Here is a 21,050-nt window from a genome sequence, read left to right as displayed (position 1 = left end):
CACTACATGGCAGATCTGAAATTTTTCTATTTAACTACTGAGTTTTTATGCCCCCGAAGGGAGGCATATAGTTTTTGAACCGTCTGTCCGTCTGTCGGTCTGTCAGTCTGTCAGTCTGTCCGCAATTTTCGTGTCCGGTCCATATCTTTGTCATCGATGGATGGATTTTCAAATAACTTGGCATGAATGTGTACCACAGTAAGACGACGTATCGCGCGCAAGACCCAGGTCCGTAGCTCAAAGGTCAAGGTCACACTTAGACATTAAAGGATAGTGCATTGATGGGCGTGTCCGGTCCATATCTTTGTCATCGATGGATGGATTTTCAAATAACTTGGCATGAATGTGTACCACAGTAAGACGACGTGTCGCGCGCAAGACCCAGGTCCGTAGCTCAAAGGTCAAGGTCATACTTAGACATTAAAGGATAGTGCATTGATGGGCGTGTCCAGTCCATATCTTTGTCATCGATGGATGGATTTTCAAATAACTTGGCATGAATATGTACCACAGTAAGACGACGTGTCATGCGCAAGACCCAGGTCCGTAGCTCAAAGGTCAAGGTCACACTTAGACGTTAAAGGTCATTTTTCATGATAGTGCATTGATGGGGCTTGTCCGGTCCATATCTTTGTCATTCATGCATGGATTTTAAAATAACTACGCATGAATGTGTGACTCAGTAAGACGACGTGTCGCGCGCAAGACCCAGCTCCGTAGGTCAAAGGTCCTAAACTCTAACATCGGCCATAACTACTCATTCAAAGTGCCATCGGGGGCATATGTCATCCTATGGAGACAGCTCTTGTTTTTATTTTATTTTTTTAGCTCACCTGTCACATAGTCCGTGCGTCAACAATTTCTTGTCTGCACGATAGTGGTTTCATCTATGATTTTATTTTAACCAAACTTGCACACAACTTGTATCACCATAAGATCTCAGTTCCTTTCTTGAACTGGCCAGATCCCATTATGGGTTCCAGAGTTATGGCCCCTAAAAGGGCCAAAATTAGCTATTTTGACCTTGTCTGCACAATAGCAGCTTTATTTATGATTTGATTTTTACCAAACTTGCACACAACATGTATCACCATAAGATCTTGGTTCCTTTTTTGAACTGGCCAGATTCCATTATGGATTCCAGAGTTATGACCCCTGAAAGGGCCAGAATTAGCTTTTTTGACCTTGTCTGCACAATAGCAGCTTCATTTATGATTTTATTTGAACTAAACTTGCACACAACTTGTATCACCATAAGATATTGGTTCCTTTCTTGAACTGGCCAGATTCCGTTATGGGTTCCAGAGTGATGGCCCCTGAAAGGGACATAATTAGCTATTTTGACCTTGTCTGCACAATAGCAGCTTCATTTTTGATTTGAATTTAATCAAACTTGCCCAAAACTTGTGTCACCATAAGATCTTGGTTCCTTCCTTGAACTGGTCATATCCCTTAATGGTTTCCAGAGAATCGGCCCTTGAAAGGGCCAAAATTAGCTATTTTGATCTTGTCTGCACAATAGCAGCTTTATTTATGATTTGATTTTAACCAAACTTGCACACAACTTGTATCACCACAAGATCTTGGTTCCTTGCTTGAACTGGCCAGATTCCATCATGGGTTCCAGAGTTATGGCCCCATTAAAGGTCCAAAATTGTATATTTTGGCTTTTGCAGCCATATAGAGACTTCATATAAGGTTTTATTTGATACAAACTTCCAAAATATCTTCAACAACAATAGGTCTTGGATTCCATGATGAATCAGATCCAATTGTACGTTCCAGAGTTATTTTATATCTGATTACCTCCCCTGATTGTAATCAGAATGGATTTATATCAGTAAGTACTTATAGGACTTATTTGAAATTTCATTATTGTCATTAGTTGGACTGAGACAATCAGGGTAGATAACTATGGACTGATTATACCCCCACCAAACATGTTTGAGGGGGGTATATAGGAGTCAGTTTTGTCGCGTCCCGTCCCGTCCCGTCCCGAAATCTATTACCTCAGTTATTACCAAATGGATTTGATTCAAACTTAAAATACATGTTCCACCTTATCACCAACATCATGTGACACAAGGTGCATAACTCTTGACACCAAGTTTTCATGAATTATGTCCCCTTTTACTTAGAATTTAAGGTTAATTTTGTTGTATTTTCACTATATCTCAGTTATTACTAAATGGATTTGATTCAAACTTAAAATAGATGTTCCACCTTATCACCCACATCATGTGACATAAGGTGCATAACTCTGACACCATTTTCTTTATGAATTATGCCCCTTTTTACTTAGAATTTAAGGTTGATTTTGATGTATTTTCATTTTATCTCAGTTACTACTGAATGGATTTGATTCAGACTTAAAATAGATGTTCCACCTCATCACCCACATCCTGTGCCCACATCATGTTACACAAGGTGCATAACTCTGACACCAAGTTTTCATGAATTATGTCCCCTTTTACTTAGAATTTAAGGTTAATTTTGTTGTATTTTCACTATATCTCAGTTATTACTGAATGGATTTGATTCAAACTTAAAATAGTTGTTCCACCTCATCACCCAGATGATGTGACATAAGGTGCTTAACTCTGACATAATTTTTTTATGAATTATGTCCCCTTTTACTTTAAATTTAAGGTTGATTTTGATGTATTTTCACTATATCTCAATTATTACAAAATGGATTTGATTCAAACTTAAAATAGATGTTCCACCTCATCACCCACATCATGTGACACAAGGTGCATAACTCTGACACCAATTTTTCATGAATTATGCCCCTTTTTACTTAGAATTTAAGGTTAATTTTGATGTATTTTCACTATATCTCAATTACTACTGAATGGATTTGATTCAGACTTAAAATAGATGTTCCACCTCATCACCCACATCATGTGACACAAGATGCATAACTCTGACACTATTTTTCTTGAATTGTGTCCCCTTTTACCTAGAATTTAAGGTTAATTTTGATGTATTTTCACTATATCTCATTCTGATTGGCTTAGAGCCAAAAGGAAGTAACCTTTTTTAACCTTTGTACTGAGTTTCTTCCCCTTAAATTCCAGGAATTAGTCAATTTTTAGAAATCCTATTTTTAGATTTTCAATATTTTAGGTATTTTTATTTTATATAACTTTTTTATTATAAGTCCTATGTAAAAAGTAAAAACATTTTTCCGTGGTAACATGGGTCGGTAAGACACTTTTTTGTATTCACTTTTAGTGTATCTCTACTATTAGAGATTTAATATATTTAATATATTTACTAGTATTACTATACTAGTATTATACTAGTATTACTTATATGTGGAAGCCCAGGATGAAGTACTCCAAAGTATTTTTAAGATTCTTTATGGTTGCCATTCTTCTGTGACAAGACCGTATGGTGGGGGTATGAGTCACTCCTGCGACAGTTCTAGTTTTATCTCAAATTACCTCCCTTTATTTCAAATTAAAATAGGTATATCTCTGTAAGTAATGAAGATACTGATCTGAAGTTTCATTTATGTCAACAGATTTTTTTGGCAGATCCTTCTTTTGTTCACTTACAATAATTTTTTTTTAATTACTTCCCTTTTACATTACTATAAATAGCTTATTTTTAGTAACTTTTTTATTATTGGCCGTAGGGAAAAACAAAGACCACTTTTCTGTGGTACAACATGGATGGTACCTCCAATTTTTAGGTGTATTTTGACATATCTGTACCTTGTAAGAATTTTTTTTCTTTTTGGTTAAATTTCTTCCCTTTGTTGTTCCTGTCCTTCGGAATTAGATATTTTTTCTGAGTACCTTCTTGTTCTCAAGTGCAATGATAACAGGTGAGCGATATAGGGCCATCATGGCCCTCTTGTTTTTTTTTTCATGCAGAACTCTCGTGGGTAGGGTATAACAGATGAGATAATTTTAGAAAATTCAAAATGTTTTTCCAAAGTTAAGATAGGAAATTCTGAATCAAAGGACCTCTCCCTATATTATACTAAATATAAATAAATTTTCAGCAAGGTTCATGTATTCCCGATTTTGTGAACGGAACACGATTCATCCGAAATAACATACAGTCAACTGAAAACTGGTAAAAATCTCCAATCAATAATAATGCCCAAACTAAAACAGACATGCAATGACAGTATCAAAATTGCATTTAAATATCGAAATAAAACTGTTAATTAACCTTTTGCTGAGTTCGTAAAAGCTAAAATGCCTTTTTGCATTTCGTATCCGTACCTTTTTTTGCACAAGACCTGTGTGACGTCTGACTAAAATACTCACCATACCCCTCTATGCAGCTGAGAATTAGGTGTTGGAAACGAAATTCTCACGTCCCTGGACCGGATCTGTGTTTTAGTCTCAAATTTAGACCGTACCAAACAATTGGCAAGTGCACGCTGAAATAAACAGCGATTTGGCAGCTGAACATAGGAGTTCGGAATCTCTGCGTGCACGTACCCCAAAGAAGAGATTTTTATGCGTGCATTTGATATTTTGTGCGTGATTCACGTACTGCAGTGCGTGAATGGGCATGCTGATTGAAATTACTGTTTTTCAAAAATTAACAAAATATAACTCTATATTTCAAAGAGTACTTAAGTTAGGCAAATAACAAAAAACTGAGTGGAAAGGGGGTCATAATTATGACTGAATACAAATTCAATGTAAATATACATATCTATTTTCCGATTGCCGATTGGGAAGTTACATTTCCAGTTTGGGAAGCTTTGAAAAAAAAATTTGAAGTGTTAAATAACAATTTTGTTATGACATTAAAAAATCGGAACAATAGAAATTTGTTTTTAAACACGTCTAACTTTAAATTGGCATTTCTCATTTAATCACGCCATGTATACTCTCATGCACTGGGCCAGTGAAAAAAGTTACTATATCCAGTAACAAGTTTCCAGTTCAGGAAGTACGGAAAAGCCATAAATTGATTTCCCACATAGTAGTCTGATTATAATTATAAAATGACAGGCTTTGTATCTCATTTTTCGAGGAACTTTCTCGACACCACGGGGTTATTACATACAAAACACTGTTATATTAACATACGAAATTATATGAAATACACGTCTTCTGTTGCACATAAATGACAGAATGATGTGGTGCTAATGACCACATATAAAATTTAAATAGTTACGTGATTATAACAAGAGACAAAGACATACTGAGTGTATGAACTTCGATTATTAATTTGTTGTAAGTGCAAAAACAACGCAACAGAATACAGTCAGAAAGGGAAAGTTCATGAAACAAGAATAGCAAAATTGCATTTTCGAGAAATTAACAACTGTAAAAAATAAAACTCCATTAGTGCACAGTTTTCGTCATTTAGCACCGCTTATATATGCGACTTTCTGACATCATGCAAGTTTTGTAAAATGCATTATGTAACATTAGAGGAAAAACTGGCAGTTTGTCTTTAAACTGTCAAATGTTTGGGGCAAAAACTTCAGTGCATGTTTCAAAAGAAACCAAAAATGACAATACTAACTTTGGCCGAAATGTCCACAATGCATAAATACCATCAATATTAAAACACTTGTACATAGGCAGTTAAGCTCACTAAACTGAACATCACACGCTTAAAGCACTCCGGTGCAATTTTTAAAGGACTCCTGTGCCGTTGCCATTTCGTTTGAATTCAATTTGCATGTTGCTGTAGCTCTTCAAATGACAGCACGGATCGTTTATTATTACAAGTTAAGTATGTATACTGGGAAGGTGTCAGCACCAATGAGCTTGACGAAAACGTGACATGTATCGAAATAATGTAGAAAAATCTGAGTGTTCACTGCACTCCAGCTTACACCTGTCAGTTGCTTTCACTATTTTATGAAATTTAATTGTTAAAGTTTCATTTTTAGCCATGTATTCATAAGAAATATATATAGCAAGTTCAGTGAAGGCACACTTCCTGACATTTATTGTGAAAAAACAGCAAACTTTTATTTACTATGTCTGTGGTTCTTGACAACTCGCTTGTTTTTTAGTTGCGAAGCTCCAGTGCCTACGCTTCGAGGTACTGGGCACAGTAAATTGCGCAATGAGGTATCCGTTATGGATTGACACTGTGATTATGTAATAACAAAGTTTTTAACACGTTTTAATTTTAGGTGAAACGTCTGACATTATAACATTTGGCCGTTCAAACAAGCGTAATCTGGATGATCATTTGATTGGCATGTATGGGAATGGTCTAAAATCGTAAGTTTTCTTCTATTTCTTGTTGGTAAAATAACAAGCAATTTATTGATATGACTCTTATTGTTTGCATACTTATATGTGCTTTGTGAAACATTTTTAGCTCGACTATACAAAGTATGGAGAGCTATCCTACTCGACACGGCGTCGGCGTCAGTGTCCTTCCGCGTCCACACTTTGGTTAAAGTTTTGATGCACTTTCTCTTTTATCTTTGTTATTACTTGATGGATTTGCTTCGAACTTAAAATAGTTCTTCCTCATCATCACCCACATCATATGGCACAAGGGTCATAGCTCTTGCACCAATATTTCATGAATTATCCCCACTTTTCACTTAGAATTTCTGGTTAAAGTTTTGGTGCACTTTCACTTTATCTTAGTTATTATTTAATGAATTTGATTCAAACTTAAGACAGTTATTCCACATCATCACCCACATCATATGACACAAGGTCCATAACTCTGGCACCAATTTTTCATGAATTATGCCACCTTTTTACTTAGAATTTTATGTTAAATTTGATACATTTTCATTATGTCTCTGTTATTTCACAAGGGATTTGATTCAACTTAAAATAATTGTTCATCATCACAACCTACATCATTTAACACAAGGGGCATAACTGTGACACCAGTATTTTATGAGTTATCCCCCTTTTATACTTAAAATTTCAAGTTAAAGTTTTGATGCACTTTCACTTTATCTCTGTTATCACTTGATGGATTTGCTTCAAACTTAAAATAGTTGTTCCTCATCATCACCCACATCATATGGCACAAGAGTCATAACTCTGGCACCAATATTTCTTGAATTATCCCCCCTTTTTACTCAGAATTTCATGTTAAAAATTTGGTGCACTTTCACTTTATCTCAATTATTACTAAATGGATTTGATTCAGACTTAAAATAGTTGTTCCACTTTACCACCCACATCATATGACACAAGGTTCATAACTCTGGCACCAATTTTTCAGGAATTATGCCCCCTTTTCACTTAGAATTTTGTGTTAATTTTGATGCATTTCACTATATCTCAGTTATTAGGAAATGGATTTAATTCAAATTTGAAGTAGTTGTTCCACATCATCACCCACATCATATGACACCAGGTGCATAACTCTTACACCACAATTTTATGAATTATGCCACCTTTTTGCTTAGAATTATACTTATATAGTGTTTTAATACACTTTATCTTTACCTCTCTTATTTAATATTTTTGACACAGACCCAAGCTATTGTGCAATATCTCCATCCACCATTAGAGTCGTTAAACGCTCCAGTGACAGCTCCAGTTCCCTAAGATGTGCACAGTTTCACTATCCATCATCAAAATAGTCTAGCGCGCTGTCTTCTGTGACAGCTCTTGTGTTCAGGGCTGCCAGTCATAAGAAAGTTTGCTTGGAGATGAATTCATGCCCATCAAAGATGAATTCATAAATTCATGCTTGGTCAGGTAAAACAAAATAATGGAAGTGCCAGGAGATAATAAGCGGTTACCAATTTTTAGCTCATCTGATTTTTGTTGCCTGGTTAAGTTTTGTGTTTAGGTCGGCTTTTTTTCTAAACTATCAAAGCTATTGCTTTAAAACTTGCAACAGTTGTTCACCATCATAAGCTGACTCTGTACAGCAAGAAACATAACTCCATCCTGCATTTTGCTAGAATTATTGCCCCTTTTGGACTTAGAAAATATCATAAAAACACATGGGTAGGTGGGTAGGACAATATTTCTATTATACTGAGACAAAAAAATCAGATTAGCGTCTGCACCCGCAAAGTGTAATATAAGTTGATCAAAATGTTTTTTTTGTTATTCCATATATAATGTAATGATTTCAATATACCTGAAATCTGTTTTTGACCAAATATCACTACTACTTTTGTTCTGAATCATTTCAAAATCTGATATAAAGCCTCGGTAGCCTAGTGGTAGAGCATCTGCTTCGAGTGCAGGAGGTCTTTGGTTTGATCCCTGGCCGCGTCATACCAAAGATGTGAAAAATATTACTAGTAACTTCCTGGCGTGATGCTCAGCATAAACAGGATAGTACTAGTACTGGTCTGCCCAGTGTCAGTATAATGTGACTGGGTGGGGTATCATGTCAAGTGTCTACAAAATGATATTTCAGTGAGGCAGCAGTATAAAGTGTGCGCTCACTGCTACAAGTTTATATGACTGAAAAATTGTTGAAAACTTGTGATACTACGGCCTGATTTTAAAATAATTTAACACAAATGGTCCTTGTGTGACCATCTACTAACTAAGATTGTTATTCCCCTGCCACGAGTGGTGGGGGGTTATAGGAATGGTCTCCATCCGTCCGTCCTTCCGTCTGTCCTCCCTTAACACTCGTGTCCGCTCCATATCTCCTAAACCCCTTGAAGGATTTTCATGAAGCTTGTGTCAAATGATCACCTCATCAAGACAAAGTGCAGAACGTATGAGTCAGCTCAAGGTCAAGGTCACAACTCCAGGTCAAAGGTTTTAGCCTTCCATTTCATGTCCGCTCTGTATCTCCTAAATCCCTTGAAGGAACACTTTATAACACTTAGGTCAAATGATCACCTCATCAGTTGATGTGCAGAACCCATGAGTCAGCCATGCCGGCTCAAGGTCAAGGTCACAACTTAGGGTAAAAGGTTTGAGCCTTCCACTTTGTGTCCACTCTGTATCTCCTAAACCCCTTGAAGGATTTTCATCAAACTTTGGTCAAATGATCACCTCATTAAGGCGATGTGCAGAACTCATGAGTCAACCATGTTGGCTCAAGGTCAAGGTCACAACTCCGGGTCAAAGGCTTGAGCCTTCCAGTTTGTGTACACTCTGTATCTCCTTATCCCCTTGAAGGATTCATATGAAACCTGGGTCAAATGATCACCTATCCAAGACGATGTGTAGAACTCATGAGTCAGCCCTGCCGGCTCAAGGTCGTCACAACTTAGGGTAAAAGGTTTGAACCTTCCATTTTGTGTCCACTCTGTTTCTCCAAAACCCCTTGAAGGATTTTCATCAAACTTGGGTCAAATGATCACCTGATGCAGAACTCATGAGTCAGCCATGCCGGCTCAAGGTCAAGGTCACATGTTAGGGTCTAAGGTTTGAGCCTGAGTTTTTGTGATCGCTCGATGTCCGGCATCAGTCGTCTGTCTGTCTGTCAACATTTAGCTTGTGTATGCAATAGAGGCTGTATTTTTCAACTGATCTTCATGAAATTTTGTCAGAATGATTACCTTGATAAAATCTAGGCCAAGTTCAGAAATGGGTCATCTGGGTTCAAAAACTAGGTCACTAGTTCAAATCAAAGAAAAACCTTGTGTATGCGATAGAGGCTGTATTTTTTAATTGATCTTCATGAATTTTGGTCAGTATGATTACCTTGATAAAATCTAGGACAATTTTGAAAATGGGTCATCTGGGGTCAAAAACTAGGTCACTAGGTGAAATCAGAAGAAAAACAAGTGTGTATGCAATAGAGGCTGTATTTTTAGCTCGACTATTCGAAGAATAGTCTAGCTATTCTACTCACCCTGGCGTCGGCGTCGGCGTCACACCTTGGTTAAGTTTTTGCATGCAAGTACATACAGCCATCAATTAAAGGCATATAGCTTTGAAACTTATTTTATCTTTTTCTAGGTCAATTACCAACCTCTCTGGGTCAAGTCCCATAACTCTGACATGTATTTTGAGCAAATTATGCCCCCTTTTGGACTTAGAAAATTTTGGTTAAAGTTTTACATGCAAGTTACTATCTCCAAAACTAATGCAGATATTGATTTGAAACTTCACATGTGTCTTCGGGGTTATAAAACTAGTTGATAGCAGCAAGTCCCATAACTCTGACCTTCATTTTGGCCAAATTATGCCCCCTTTTAGACTTAGAAAATTCTGGTTAAAGTTTTGCGTGCAAGTACATACAGCTCTTTCTAAAAGGCATATAGATTTTAAACTTATTTTTTCTTTTTCTAGATCAATTACCAACCCCACTGGGTCAAGTCCCATAACTCTTACATGTATTTTGGGAAAATTATGCCCCCTTTTAGACTTAGAAAATTTTGGTTAAAGTTTTACATGCAAGTTACTATCTCCAAAACTAATGCAGATATTGATTTGAAACTTCACATGTGTCTTTGTGGTTATAAAACTAGTTGATAGCAGCAAGTCCCATAACTCTGACCTTCATTTTGGCCAAATTATGCCCCCTTTTGGACTTAGCAAATTCTGGTTAAAGTTTTGCGTGCAAGTACATACAGCTATTACTAAAAGGCATATAGATTTGAAACTTATTTTTTTCTTTTTCTAGATCAATTACTAACCTCACTGGATCAAGTCCCATAACTCTTACATGTATTTTGAGCAAATTATTCCCCTTTTTGGACTTAGAAAATCCTGGTTAAAGTTTTGCGTGCAAGTACATACAGCAATTACTAAAAGGCATATAGATTTGAAACTTTTTTTTTCTTTTTCTAGGTCAATTACCAACCTCACTGGGTCAAGTCCCATAACTCTGGCATGTATTTTGGGCAAATTATGCCCCCTTTTGGACTTTGAAAATTCTGGTTAAAGTTTTACATGCGAGTTTCTATCTCCAAAACTAATGCAGATATTGAATTAAAACTTCACATGTGCCTTAGGGGTTATAAAACTAGTTGATAGCACCAAGTCCCATAACTGATATGCATTTTGGCCAAATTATGCCCCCTTTTGAACTTAAAACTCTTTTAATATTTAACCTTTTTGGGTAATATTTTCCTGCTTCTGGGACAATATTTCGAATAGTCGAGCTTGGCTGTCTTACGGACAGCTCTTGTTAAACTGATCTTCATGAAATTTTGTTAGAATGATTACCTTGATGAAATCTAGGCCAAGTTCGGGAATGGGTCATCTGGGGTCAAAAACTAGGTCACTAGGTCAAGTCAAGGAAAAACCTTGTGTATGCTATAGAGGCTGTATTTTTGAATTGATCTTCACGAAATTTGGTCAGAATGATTGCCTTGATAAAATCTAGGTCGAGTTTGAATATGGGTCATCTGAGGTCAAAAAGTAGGTCACTAGGTCAAATTGTAGAAAAATCTTGTGTATGCGATAGAGACTGTATTTTTCAATTGATTTTAATGAAATTTAATCAGAATGATTGCCTTGATGAAATCTAGGTCGAGTTTGAATATGGGTCATCTGGAGTCAAAAAGTAGGTCAATAGGTCAAATCAAAGAAAAACCTTGTGTATGCAATAGAGGCTGTATTTTTCAATTGATCTTCATGAAATTTGGTCAGAATGATTGACTTGATGGAATCTAGGTCAAGTTTAAATATGGGTCATCTGGGATCAAAAACTAGGTCGCTAGGTCAAATCAAAGAAAAACCTTGTGTATGCGATAGAAGCTGTATTTTTCAATTGATCTTCATGAAATTTGGTTGGAATGATTGCCTTGATAAAATCTAGGTCAAGTTCGAATATGGGCTATCTTGGGTAAAAAACTAGTCATTAGGACCTGGTCAAATCAACGAAAAAACATTGTGTATGCGATAGAGGCTGTATTTTTTAATTGATCTTCATAAAATTATGTCCGAATAATTGCCTTGAAGAAATCTAGGTCGAGTTTGAATATGGGTCATCTGAGGTCAAAAACTAGGTCACTAGATCAAATCAAAGAAAAACCTAGTGTATTTTTAGCTCACCTGAGCTTTTGTGATCACTTGTCGTCCGTCCACAATTTCTTGTCTGCATGATAGTGGTTTCATTTATGATTTTATTTTTACCAAATTTGCACACAACTTGTATCACCATAAGATCTTGCTTCCTTTCTTGAACTGGCCAGATCCCATTATGGGTTCCAGAGTTATGGCCCCTGAAAGGGCCAAAATTAGTTATTTTGACTTTGTCTGCACAATAGCAGCTTTATTTTTGATTGATTTTTACCAAACTTGCACACAACTTGTATCACCATAAGTCTTGGTTCCTTGCTTAAACTGGCCAGATTCCATTACGAGTTGCAGAGTTATGGCCCCTGATAGGTCCAGAATTAGCTATTTTGACCTTTTCTGCACAATAGCAGCTTTATTTATGATTTTATTTTAACCAAATTTTCACACAACTTGTATCTCCATAAGATCTCGGATCCTTTCTTGAACTGGCCAGATTCCATTATGGGTTCCAGAGTTATGGCCCCTGAAAGGGCCAAAATTAGCTTTTTTGATCTTGTCTGCATAATAGCAGCTTTATTATGTCTCCCCCAGGAGACATATTTTTTTTGCCCTGTCCGTCAGTCCGTACGTCACACTTCATTTCTGAGCAATAACTGGAGAACCATTTGACCTAGAACCTTCAAACTTTATAGGGTTGTAGGGCTGCTGGAGTAGACAACCCCTATTGTTTTTGGGGTCACTTTGTCAAAGGTCAAGGTCACAGGGGCCTGAACATTGAAAACCATTTCCGATCAATAACTAGAGAACCACTTGACCCAGAATGTTGAAACTTCATACGATGATTGGTCATGAAGAGTAGATGACCCCTATTGATTTTGGGGTCACTCCATCAAAGGTCAAGGTCACAGGGGCCTGAACATGGAAAACCATTTCCGATCAATAACTAGAGAACCACTTGACCAAGAATGTTGAAACTTCATAGGACGATTGTACATGCAAAGTAGATGACCCCTATCGATTTTGGGATCACTCCATTAAAGGTCAGGGTCACAGGGGCCTGAACATTGAAAACCATTTCCGGTCAGTAACTTGAGAACCACTTGACCCAGAATGATGAAACTTCATAGGATGATTGGTCATGCAGAGTAGATGACCCCTTACGATTTTGGGGTCACTCTGTTAAAGGTCAAGGCCACAGGGGCCTGAACATGGAAAACCATTTCCAATCAATAACTTGAGAACCTCTCGACCCAGAATGTTGAAACTTCATAGGATGATTGTTCATGCAGAGTTAATGACCCCTATTGTTTTTGGGGTCACTCCGTTAAAGGTCAAGGTCACAGGGGCCTGAACATTGATAACCAGTTCCGATCAATAACTTGAGAACCACTTGACCCAGAATGTTGAAATTCATAGGATGATTGGTCATGCAGAGTAGATGACCCCTATTGATTTTGGGGTCAGTCAATTAAAGGTCAAGGTCACAGTGGACTGTTCATGTAAAATCATTTTTTGGAAATAACTTGAGAACCACTTGACCTACAATGTTGAAACTTAATAGGATGATTGGACATGCAGAGTAGATGACCCCTATTTATTTTGAGGTCACTTGATCAAAGGTCAAGATCACAGGAGCCTGAACAGTGACTTGAGAACCACTAGGCCAAGAGTGTTGAAATTTAGCGGGATGACTGGACATGCCAAGTAGATGATCCCTATTGCAGCCAACCATCAGTGTCTCTTTGACTTTCGCTCCTGACCCCTATTGACTTCTTGCCTATAGGACTTTGCATTGGGGAGACATGCGCTTTTTTACAAAAGCATTTTCTAGTTTATGATTTGATTTTAACCAAACTTGCACACAACTTGTATCACCACAGGATCTTGCTTCCTTTCTTGAACTGGCCACATTCCATTATGGGTTCCAGAGTTATGGCCCCTGATAGGGCCAGAATTAGCTATTTTGACCTTGTCTACACAATAGCAGCTTCATTTATGATTTGAATTTAATTAAACTTGAACAAAACTTGTGTCACCATAAGATCTTGGTTCCTTTCTTGAACTGGCCAGATCCCATCATGGGTTCAAGAGTTATGGCCGCTGAAAGGGCCAAAATTAGCTATTTTGACCTTGTCTGCAAAATAGCAGCTTCATTTATGATTTGATTTTAACCAAACTTGCACACAACTTGTATCACCACAAGACCTTGGTTCCTTCATTGAACTGGCCAGATTCCATCATGGGTTCCAGAGTTATGGCCCCTTAAAGGTCCAAAATTTGCTATTTTGGCTTTTGCAGCCATATAGAGACTTCATTTATGGTTTTATTTGATATAAACTTCCAAAATATCTTCAACAACAATAAATCTTGGAATCCATGACATACATGTCAAGTTCCGTGGACAATTTTCCAGGAGATTTCAGTTGAAAATCCAGGATATTTGATGAAAATCCAGGAGATATTTTCGACGAGCATTTTTTAGGAAATTTTTGGTCGATTCTATAAAACTGTATAACAGATAAGATCTGATCAATGTTTTTAGGTGATCAAGTTGCATTTTAAAACATTTTAATCTTAATCCTGTTGAATACGATTGATTCTGCCTTTGCGACGAGTGTAAATTGTCCATGCAGTCTGATCATGATCTGCACTGTTTGCCATATATCAGTATCTTTTTTGTAAGCACCCTTAGCTTTTAACAGTTACCAGTACTGTCCAAAATGAAAGATTGGAAAAGTTCATTTTAGAAATTCTGCAATGTAAACAAAAAATTATATATAGATTTATAGTAACTTTATTCAGTTATTACAGTATGGTTTCAGCAGAGGAATTGGAATTTGGATGAAATTTTATACTGGCGAGTTTCTTTAATGTGAATAATCTGCAGGTTTTTTTTTTTTACATTCTTAGATTTTTTGCAAATGAACAGAAGCTAACACTGAATGGAAATAAATCTATTTCACCCTTTTGAATCTATACTGAAAAATACTTTTTACTCATCAAAATGAAATTGAAAATCATAGCTGTTGAAAGAATGTTATAACCTATCTCTAGTTGTTTTCTCCATCAGTGGTAATGATTGCCATCAATCCAATAAAGGTCGGCTCTTTAATCTACTCAAATGTATCCTCAAAATATCTCTTTTCACACTTAAAATCTTCAATAAACAAGTTCCTGTATTATCATCATATTATGTCAGTATCAGCAATCGCCAATTAACACAATCTAAAAATAGCACAGTACACACCTGTTTGCAGAATGTCATCAGTGCGTGACCTTGTTAAACTCTTATCAATATACCAGTAGAGTGGAAAATTACGTCAGGCACAGTGTGTAATTAGGGATTAAGTTTGATATAGGAAACCATTAGCTTGGAATTTTGGATTTCCGGGAGAAATAATTGATTTCCGTATGTCCGGGAAATGGACAAAAAATCCGTGAGACTCCCGGACCATCCGGGAAACTTGACATGTATGCCATGACGAATCAGATCCAATCGTAGGCCTCAGGGTTATTTTATATCTGATTACCTCCCCTTATTGTAATCAAAATGGATTTATGTCAGTAAGTACTTATAGCACTTATTTGAAATTTCATTATTGTCATTAGTTGGAATCAGGGTAAGATAACTGTGGACTGATTTTATGTCAGATTACCTCCTTTATTTCAAATTAAAATGGGTGTATCTCCATAACTAATGAAGATACTGATCTGAAATTTCATTTATGTCAACAGATTTATTTGGCAGATCCTTCTTTTGTGCACTTACAATATTTTTTTATGTCCCCACTTTTGGGGGGGGGGCATATAGATTTGCTCTTGTCCGTCCGTCTGTCCGTCCGTCCTTCCGAAAATGTGTCGCGCATAGCTCTGAAAGTATTTGACGTAGAGTCACAATACTTTACAGGAATGTTGGTCAGCATGTGTAGTTTTGCACCTGGGGTTTCGCGTCCGGATTCATTCAGTTATGTAGAAGTTATTGCCCCTGACTTTGTAAAAATTGGTCATTTTAATGTTGTGTCATGCCTAGCTCCAAAAGTATTTGACCTAGAATCACCAGAGTTTACAGGAATGTTGGTCAGCATGTGTAGTTGTGCACCTGGGGTTTCACGTCCGGATTCATGCAGTCATGTAGAAGTTATGGCCCCTGACTTTGTAAAAATTGGTCATTTTAATGTTGTGTCGTGCCTAGCTCCAAAAGTATATGACCTAGAGTCACAAAACTTTACAGGCATGTTGGTCAGCATGTGTAGTTGTGCACCTTGGGTTTCGCGTCTGGATTCATCCGGTCATGTAGGAGTTATGGCCCCTGACTTAGTAAAAAATTGGTCATTTTAATGTTGTGTCGCGCATAGCCCCAAAAGTATTTGACCTGGAATCACCAAAGTTTACAGGAATGTTGGTCAGCATGTGTAGTTGTGCACCTGGGGTTTCGCATCCGGATTCATTCAGTATTGTAGGAGTTCTGTCCCCTGACTACTGTCATGTAGTGGGGGCATCTGTGTCCCATGGACACATTTCTAGTTTTAATTACTTCCCTTTTACGTTACTATAAATAGCTTATTTTGTAACTTTTTTATTATTGGCTGTAGGGAAAAACCGAGACCACTTTTCTGTGGTACAACATGGATGGTACCTCCAATTGTTAGGTGTATTTTGACATATCTGTACCTTGTAAGAATTTTTTTGTTTTTGGTTAAATTTCTTCCCTTTTTATGCCCCCGAAGGGAGGCATATTAGTTTTCAACTGTCCGTTCGTTCGTTAGTTAGTTCTTCACAACATTAACTTTTTGCATGAAGGCACTTTACTCGCGAACCACTGCACCCAGGACCTTCAAACTTCACATGCTGATAGTACTTGAGTACACCACCCCTACTGACTTTGAGGTCAAAGGTCAAGGTCACAAGGGGCCAACGTTAACTTTTTGCATGAAGGCACTTTACTCGCGAACCACTGCACCCAGGAATTTCAAACTTCACATGCTGATAGTACTTATTAAGTACACTACCCCTACTGACTTTGGGGTCACCAGGTCCAAGGTCAAGGTCACAGGGGCTAACATTAACTTTTTACATGAAGGCACTTTACTCGAGAACCACTTAACCCAGGACCTTCAAACTTCACATGCTGATAGTACTTATTGAGTAACTTTTTGCATGAAGGCACTTTACTCGCGAACCACTGCACCCAGGACCTTCAAACTTCACATGCTGATAGTACTTGAGTACACCACCCCTACTGACTTTGAGGTCAAAGGTCAGTGTCACAGGGGCCAATGTTAACTTTTTGCATGAAGGCACTTTACTAGTTGAACCGCTGCACCCAGGACCTTCAAACTTCACATGCTGATAGTACTTATTGAGTACACCACCCCTACTGTCACCAGGTCAAAGGTCAAGGTCACAGGGGCCAACGTTAACTTTTTGCATGAAGGCACTTTACTCGCGAACCACTTCACCCTGGACCTTCGAACTTTACATGCTGATAGTATTTTATGAGTACACCAACCCTACTGACTTTGGGGTCACCAGGTCAAAAGTCAAGGTCACAGGGGCCAACGTTAACTTTTTGCATGAAGGCACTTTACAAGCGAACCACTGCACCCAGGACCTTCAAACTTCACATGCTGATAGTACTTATTGAGTACACGACCCCTACTGACTTTGGGGTCACCAGGTCAAAGGTCAAGGTGCTGTGGGGGCATTTGTCACCATTAGTGACAGCTCTTGTTTGTTCCTGTCCTTCGACTTAGATATTTTTTCTGAGGAACTTCTTGTCCTCAAGTGCAATTATAACAGGTGAGCAATATAGGGCCATTATGGCCCTCTTGTTCAATTGATCTTCACGAAAGGACCTCGGACATTTTCCTATTCAGATTGCCTATCCAATTAAGGAAAAACTGACATAGGGCTAGACTTCTGAAATTGCATAGTAACGATAGCTGACGACCATTTCTAGGTAAATGCGACTTCATTTTACAAGTTTATGAACAAAAAAGAAGACTTTGTAGACATTTCTCTTTCTCTTTTCTGTTAAAATTTGAACATAAAGCATTTCTACGTTTTAAACATCATTCCCCCCAGTGACGTAACAAAATATTTCACATGCCTTTGTAAGCCCGCCCGCTTAGCTCAGTAGGTAAGAGCGTTGGTCTATGGATCGCAGGGTCGTGAGTTCGATCCTCAGGCGGGGCGTATGTTCTCCGTGACTATTTGATAAATGACATTGTGTCTGAAATCATTAGTCCTCCACCTCTGATAATTCATGTGGTGAAGTTGGCATTTACTTGCGGAGAACAGGTTTGTACTGGTACAGAACCCAGGAACACTGGTTAGGTTAACTGCCCGCCGTTACATGACTGAAATACTGTTGAAAAACGGCGTTAAACCCAAAACAAACAAACAAATTCACATGCCTTTGTAAATAGCAAATGAATTTTACATAAATATTTGACACTTATTGCATGTGTTTCCTAAACCTGACATATCTACAGCTTTATTCATTTTTGTAAATATTTCAAGCATAGAAAAGACTAAGCTAAATAAATAGCGAACATAGAAAGTCAAGCTAGAAAGCAGACTGATCCTTTTCAGTATATCGTATGATTTTTTTCAATCAGATCTGTTACCTCTTGACAGTCTAAGTTCATTGATTGAGTGTCATCAGGATTGAGACAACTGCATCTGTCTTAAGTCAAGAACCAAGGAAGTGGCTTAGACATATTACATATATATGTGTCTTCAACGTAAACATGACAAAGAGATGTAGATGAACTTCTATGGGAATAGTGCCACTTTGGTGCAAATTTTTTACCTTTTGTAGGACACAATTGAAGCGAACCTAGAACAACATTTGCTTTTATTCGATCCAGCATCCTATACTCTAACAGAACTACACCAGAAACCAACTCCTTAACTGACCCAGTTGCTTTCAGAACTAACACTGACACCCATAGAACTAATACTGACTCGCCCAGAACTAACACTGACACCCCCAGAATTAACATCGATTCGCTCACACTTCTGAAACTTATTTCGAAGCCAACCGAAATACTAGTAAGGACCTCAAAGAACTAACACAGACACCCCAAGAATATCTACATAAATGTTGATACTAGCTAGTCAAGTTCTGTTCCACTAATATAAAATGCTAAAAGTAAGACAGCCCTGAACCCACAGTGGAATAGGCAGTCTCCTGCACCCCTCCGCTTCAACTGAAAAAGGCCAACTACGCCAATGTATGGCCAGCTACACCACTGCATGTATTCAATAATAATCCTCCACATAATGCCCGGTCAGTATTGTACATGTGTAAATACAGTATAGCAATAGATGTATAGAAAATAAACAATAGGCAATCAGAGCTCCAGATAAGGGCCGTATTTTCGTAATTACGAATTTGTTAGGGGTCGGATACGAATTTATTTTAAAATGTGGCCGTATCAATACGAATTTATTTTAAAATGTGGTCGTATCAGTACGACATGTAAACAGTATTACAAATTTCAAAGGAAGATCGAGCCGAATTGCATGTCTGCGCCAAGTTGCGCTAATCAACGCTATCTCGACTGTTGACAAATTGCACGGTGTCAGATGAGTGTGGAATACACGAAACACACCCCAATAGCGTAATGTAAGCTCCTCCTACTTCAGGTACTTGAGAGATTTTCCCAAGAGGAGTGAAGCGAATCAAATTATCCGATACACTACAGTCGATTGTGTTCAGCCAATTAGTGCCGCGGTTACCTATTTGACACTTTGTTTAATTGTCAGCATGTCCGAGAGCAAAAAAACAATGTTTTATAACCGTGTGATTAATTGGAATATTGTACACATTTTTTGTCTTATATGGTAAAAAGAACGACATGTAATGTATTATTATGTTAAATCTAACTGACTTCCATCGATGAACTGATTTGAATATATGTAATTTTAGTTTACACAGTTTTACTTTGAGTTTTTATTTGAGTGAGATACTGTTCACCGATGATATGACTTATGCTTATTTTTGTCTGTTATCTGGAACTACCATTACTAATTTCACAAAATATCAGGTAGTACCGTTACTAATTAGAAAAAATATCAGGTAGTACCGTTAAGAATTTCACAGAAAATCTGGTAGTACCGTTACTAATTGCACAAAACCTTATCTGGATCTCTGGGCAATGATCAATGCATCAGTTATCATGGGCACTCGGGTGGAAATAACTGTATGTACAGTTATGGTACCAAAAGTTTTGTTCCACTTTAATATTTTCTTTTTCGTTTATTTTTAAAAATGCCAATAAAACTGATATTCTGCATGGTATAAGTTTATTTATTGTGTTAAAATATTTCATAGTAGACATACCTTAAAAGCCAATGCTTATTTTAACTAAAAATACACATTTTAAATTTTTCAAAAATACGACCCTTAGTTACAAACTGTCCGAATTTCAAGAAAACAAATATGAAATAAAATTATTTTTTGTGACAGTTTGATAGGAATATAACTTATTTATCAGTACTTGAAGCCATTATATAAAACTATCAGCTATTGAAGTCAAGAAATAGCATTGAACTTAGGGCAAAATCCCTAGCATAATGTCCGATGTCCTTTGGTCAGAATGATTGCCTTGATAAGATCTAGGTCGAGTTTGAATGAGTCATCTGGGATCAAAAACTAGGTGACTAGGTCATATCCAAGAAAAAACTTGTTTAAACTCAAGAGACCACATTTCTGGTCCAATTTTAATGAAAATTGGCCAGAATATTTGTTTCCATGAAATCACTAGGTCAATCATGTTTACACTGTTATGGTTTCTCAGGTGATTGACCTAGGGCCATCTTGGCCCTCTTGTTTAAGATTCAGCCTTGAAATTTGGATGACATGTACAGTTTTGCACACCGATCTTAAAACTGACTTTCAGTGGCCATGAATGTGACCTACTGACCGCCTTTCTAATATTTTAGCATCAGTGTGCCATTTTAAACCTGTGGCTCATATTACTCAGGTGAGCAATTCAGGTTCATCATGACCCTCTTGTTTCTAGTTTTTCTTTTGTCTGAAAATCTCTGGTAATATTTTGGCCTTATTTTTCATAACAAACTTACACTTCACTTTAACAAAAGCATTGCCCAGCTGATTGATTTAAAGATACTACTAATTTTATATTAAAATAAGAAACAAGACAATAAATTAGAAAG

The 21,050-nt window shown here is 37.2% G+C and overlaps 1 protein-coding gene across 1 annotated transcript in view; it reads left to right on the top strand.

Moving 5' to 3' along the window:
- The window catches only part of LOC123533211 (ATPase MORC2A-like), a 361,550-nt gene that overhangs the window by 52,280 nt on the left and 288,220 nt on the right, over positions 1–21,050 (top strand). The window contains 1 exon segment of the mRNA XM_053519548.1: positions 6,128–6,218. Coding sequence (XP_053375523.1) covers positions 6,128–6,218 — 91 coding nt within the window.

Source organism: Mercenaria mercenaria, chromosome 12 (assembly GCF_021730395.1).
Source record: "Mercenaria mercenaria strain notata chromosome 12, MADL_Memer_1, whole genome shotgun sequence".
In the NCBI taxonomy this organism is placed as follows: Eukaryota; Metazoa; Mollusca; class Bivalvia; order Venerida; family Veneridae; genus Mercenaria; species Mercenaria mercenaria.
The sequence above is the reverse complement of the archived record's forward strand: the minus strand, read 5'-3'. Positions and strand labels throughout refer to the sequence as shown.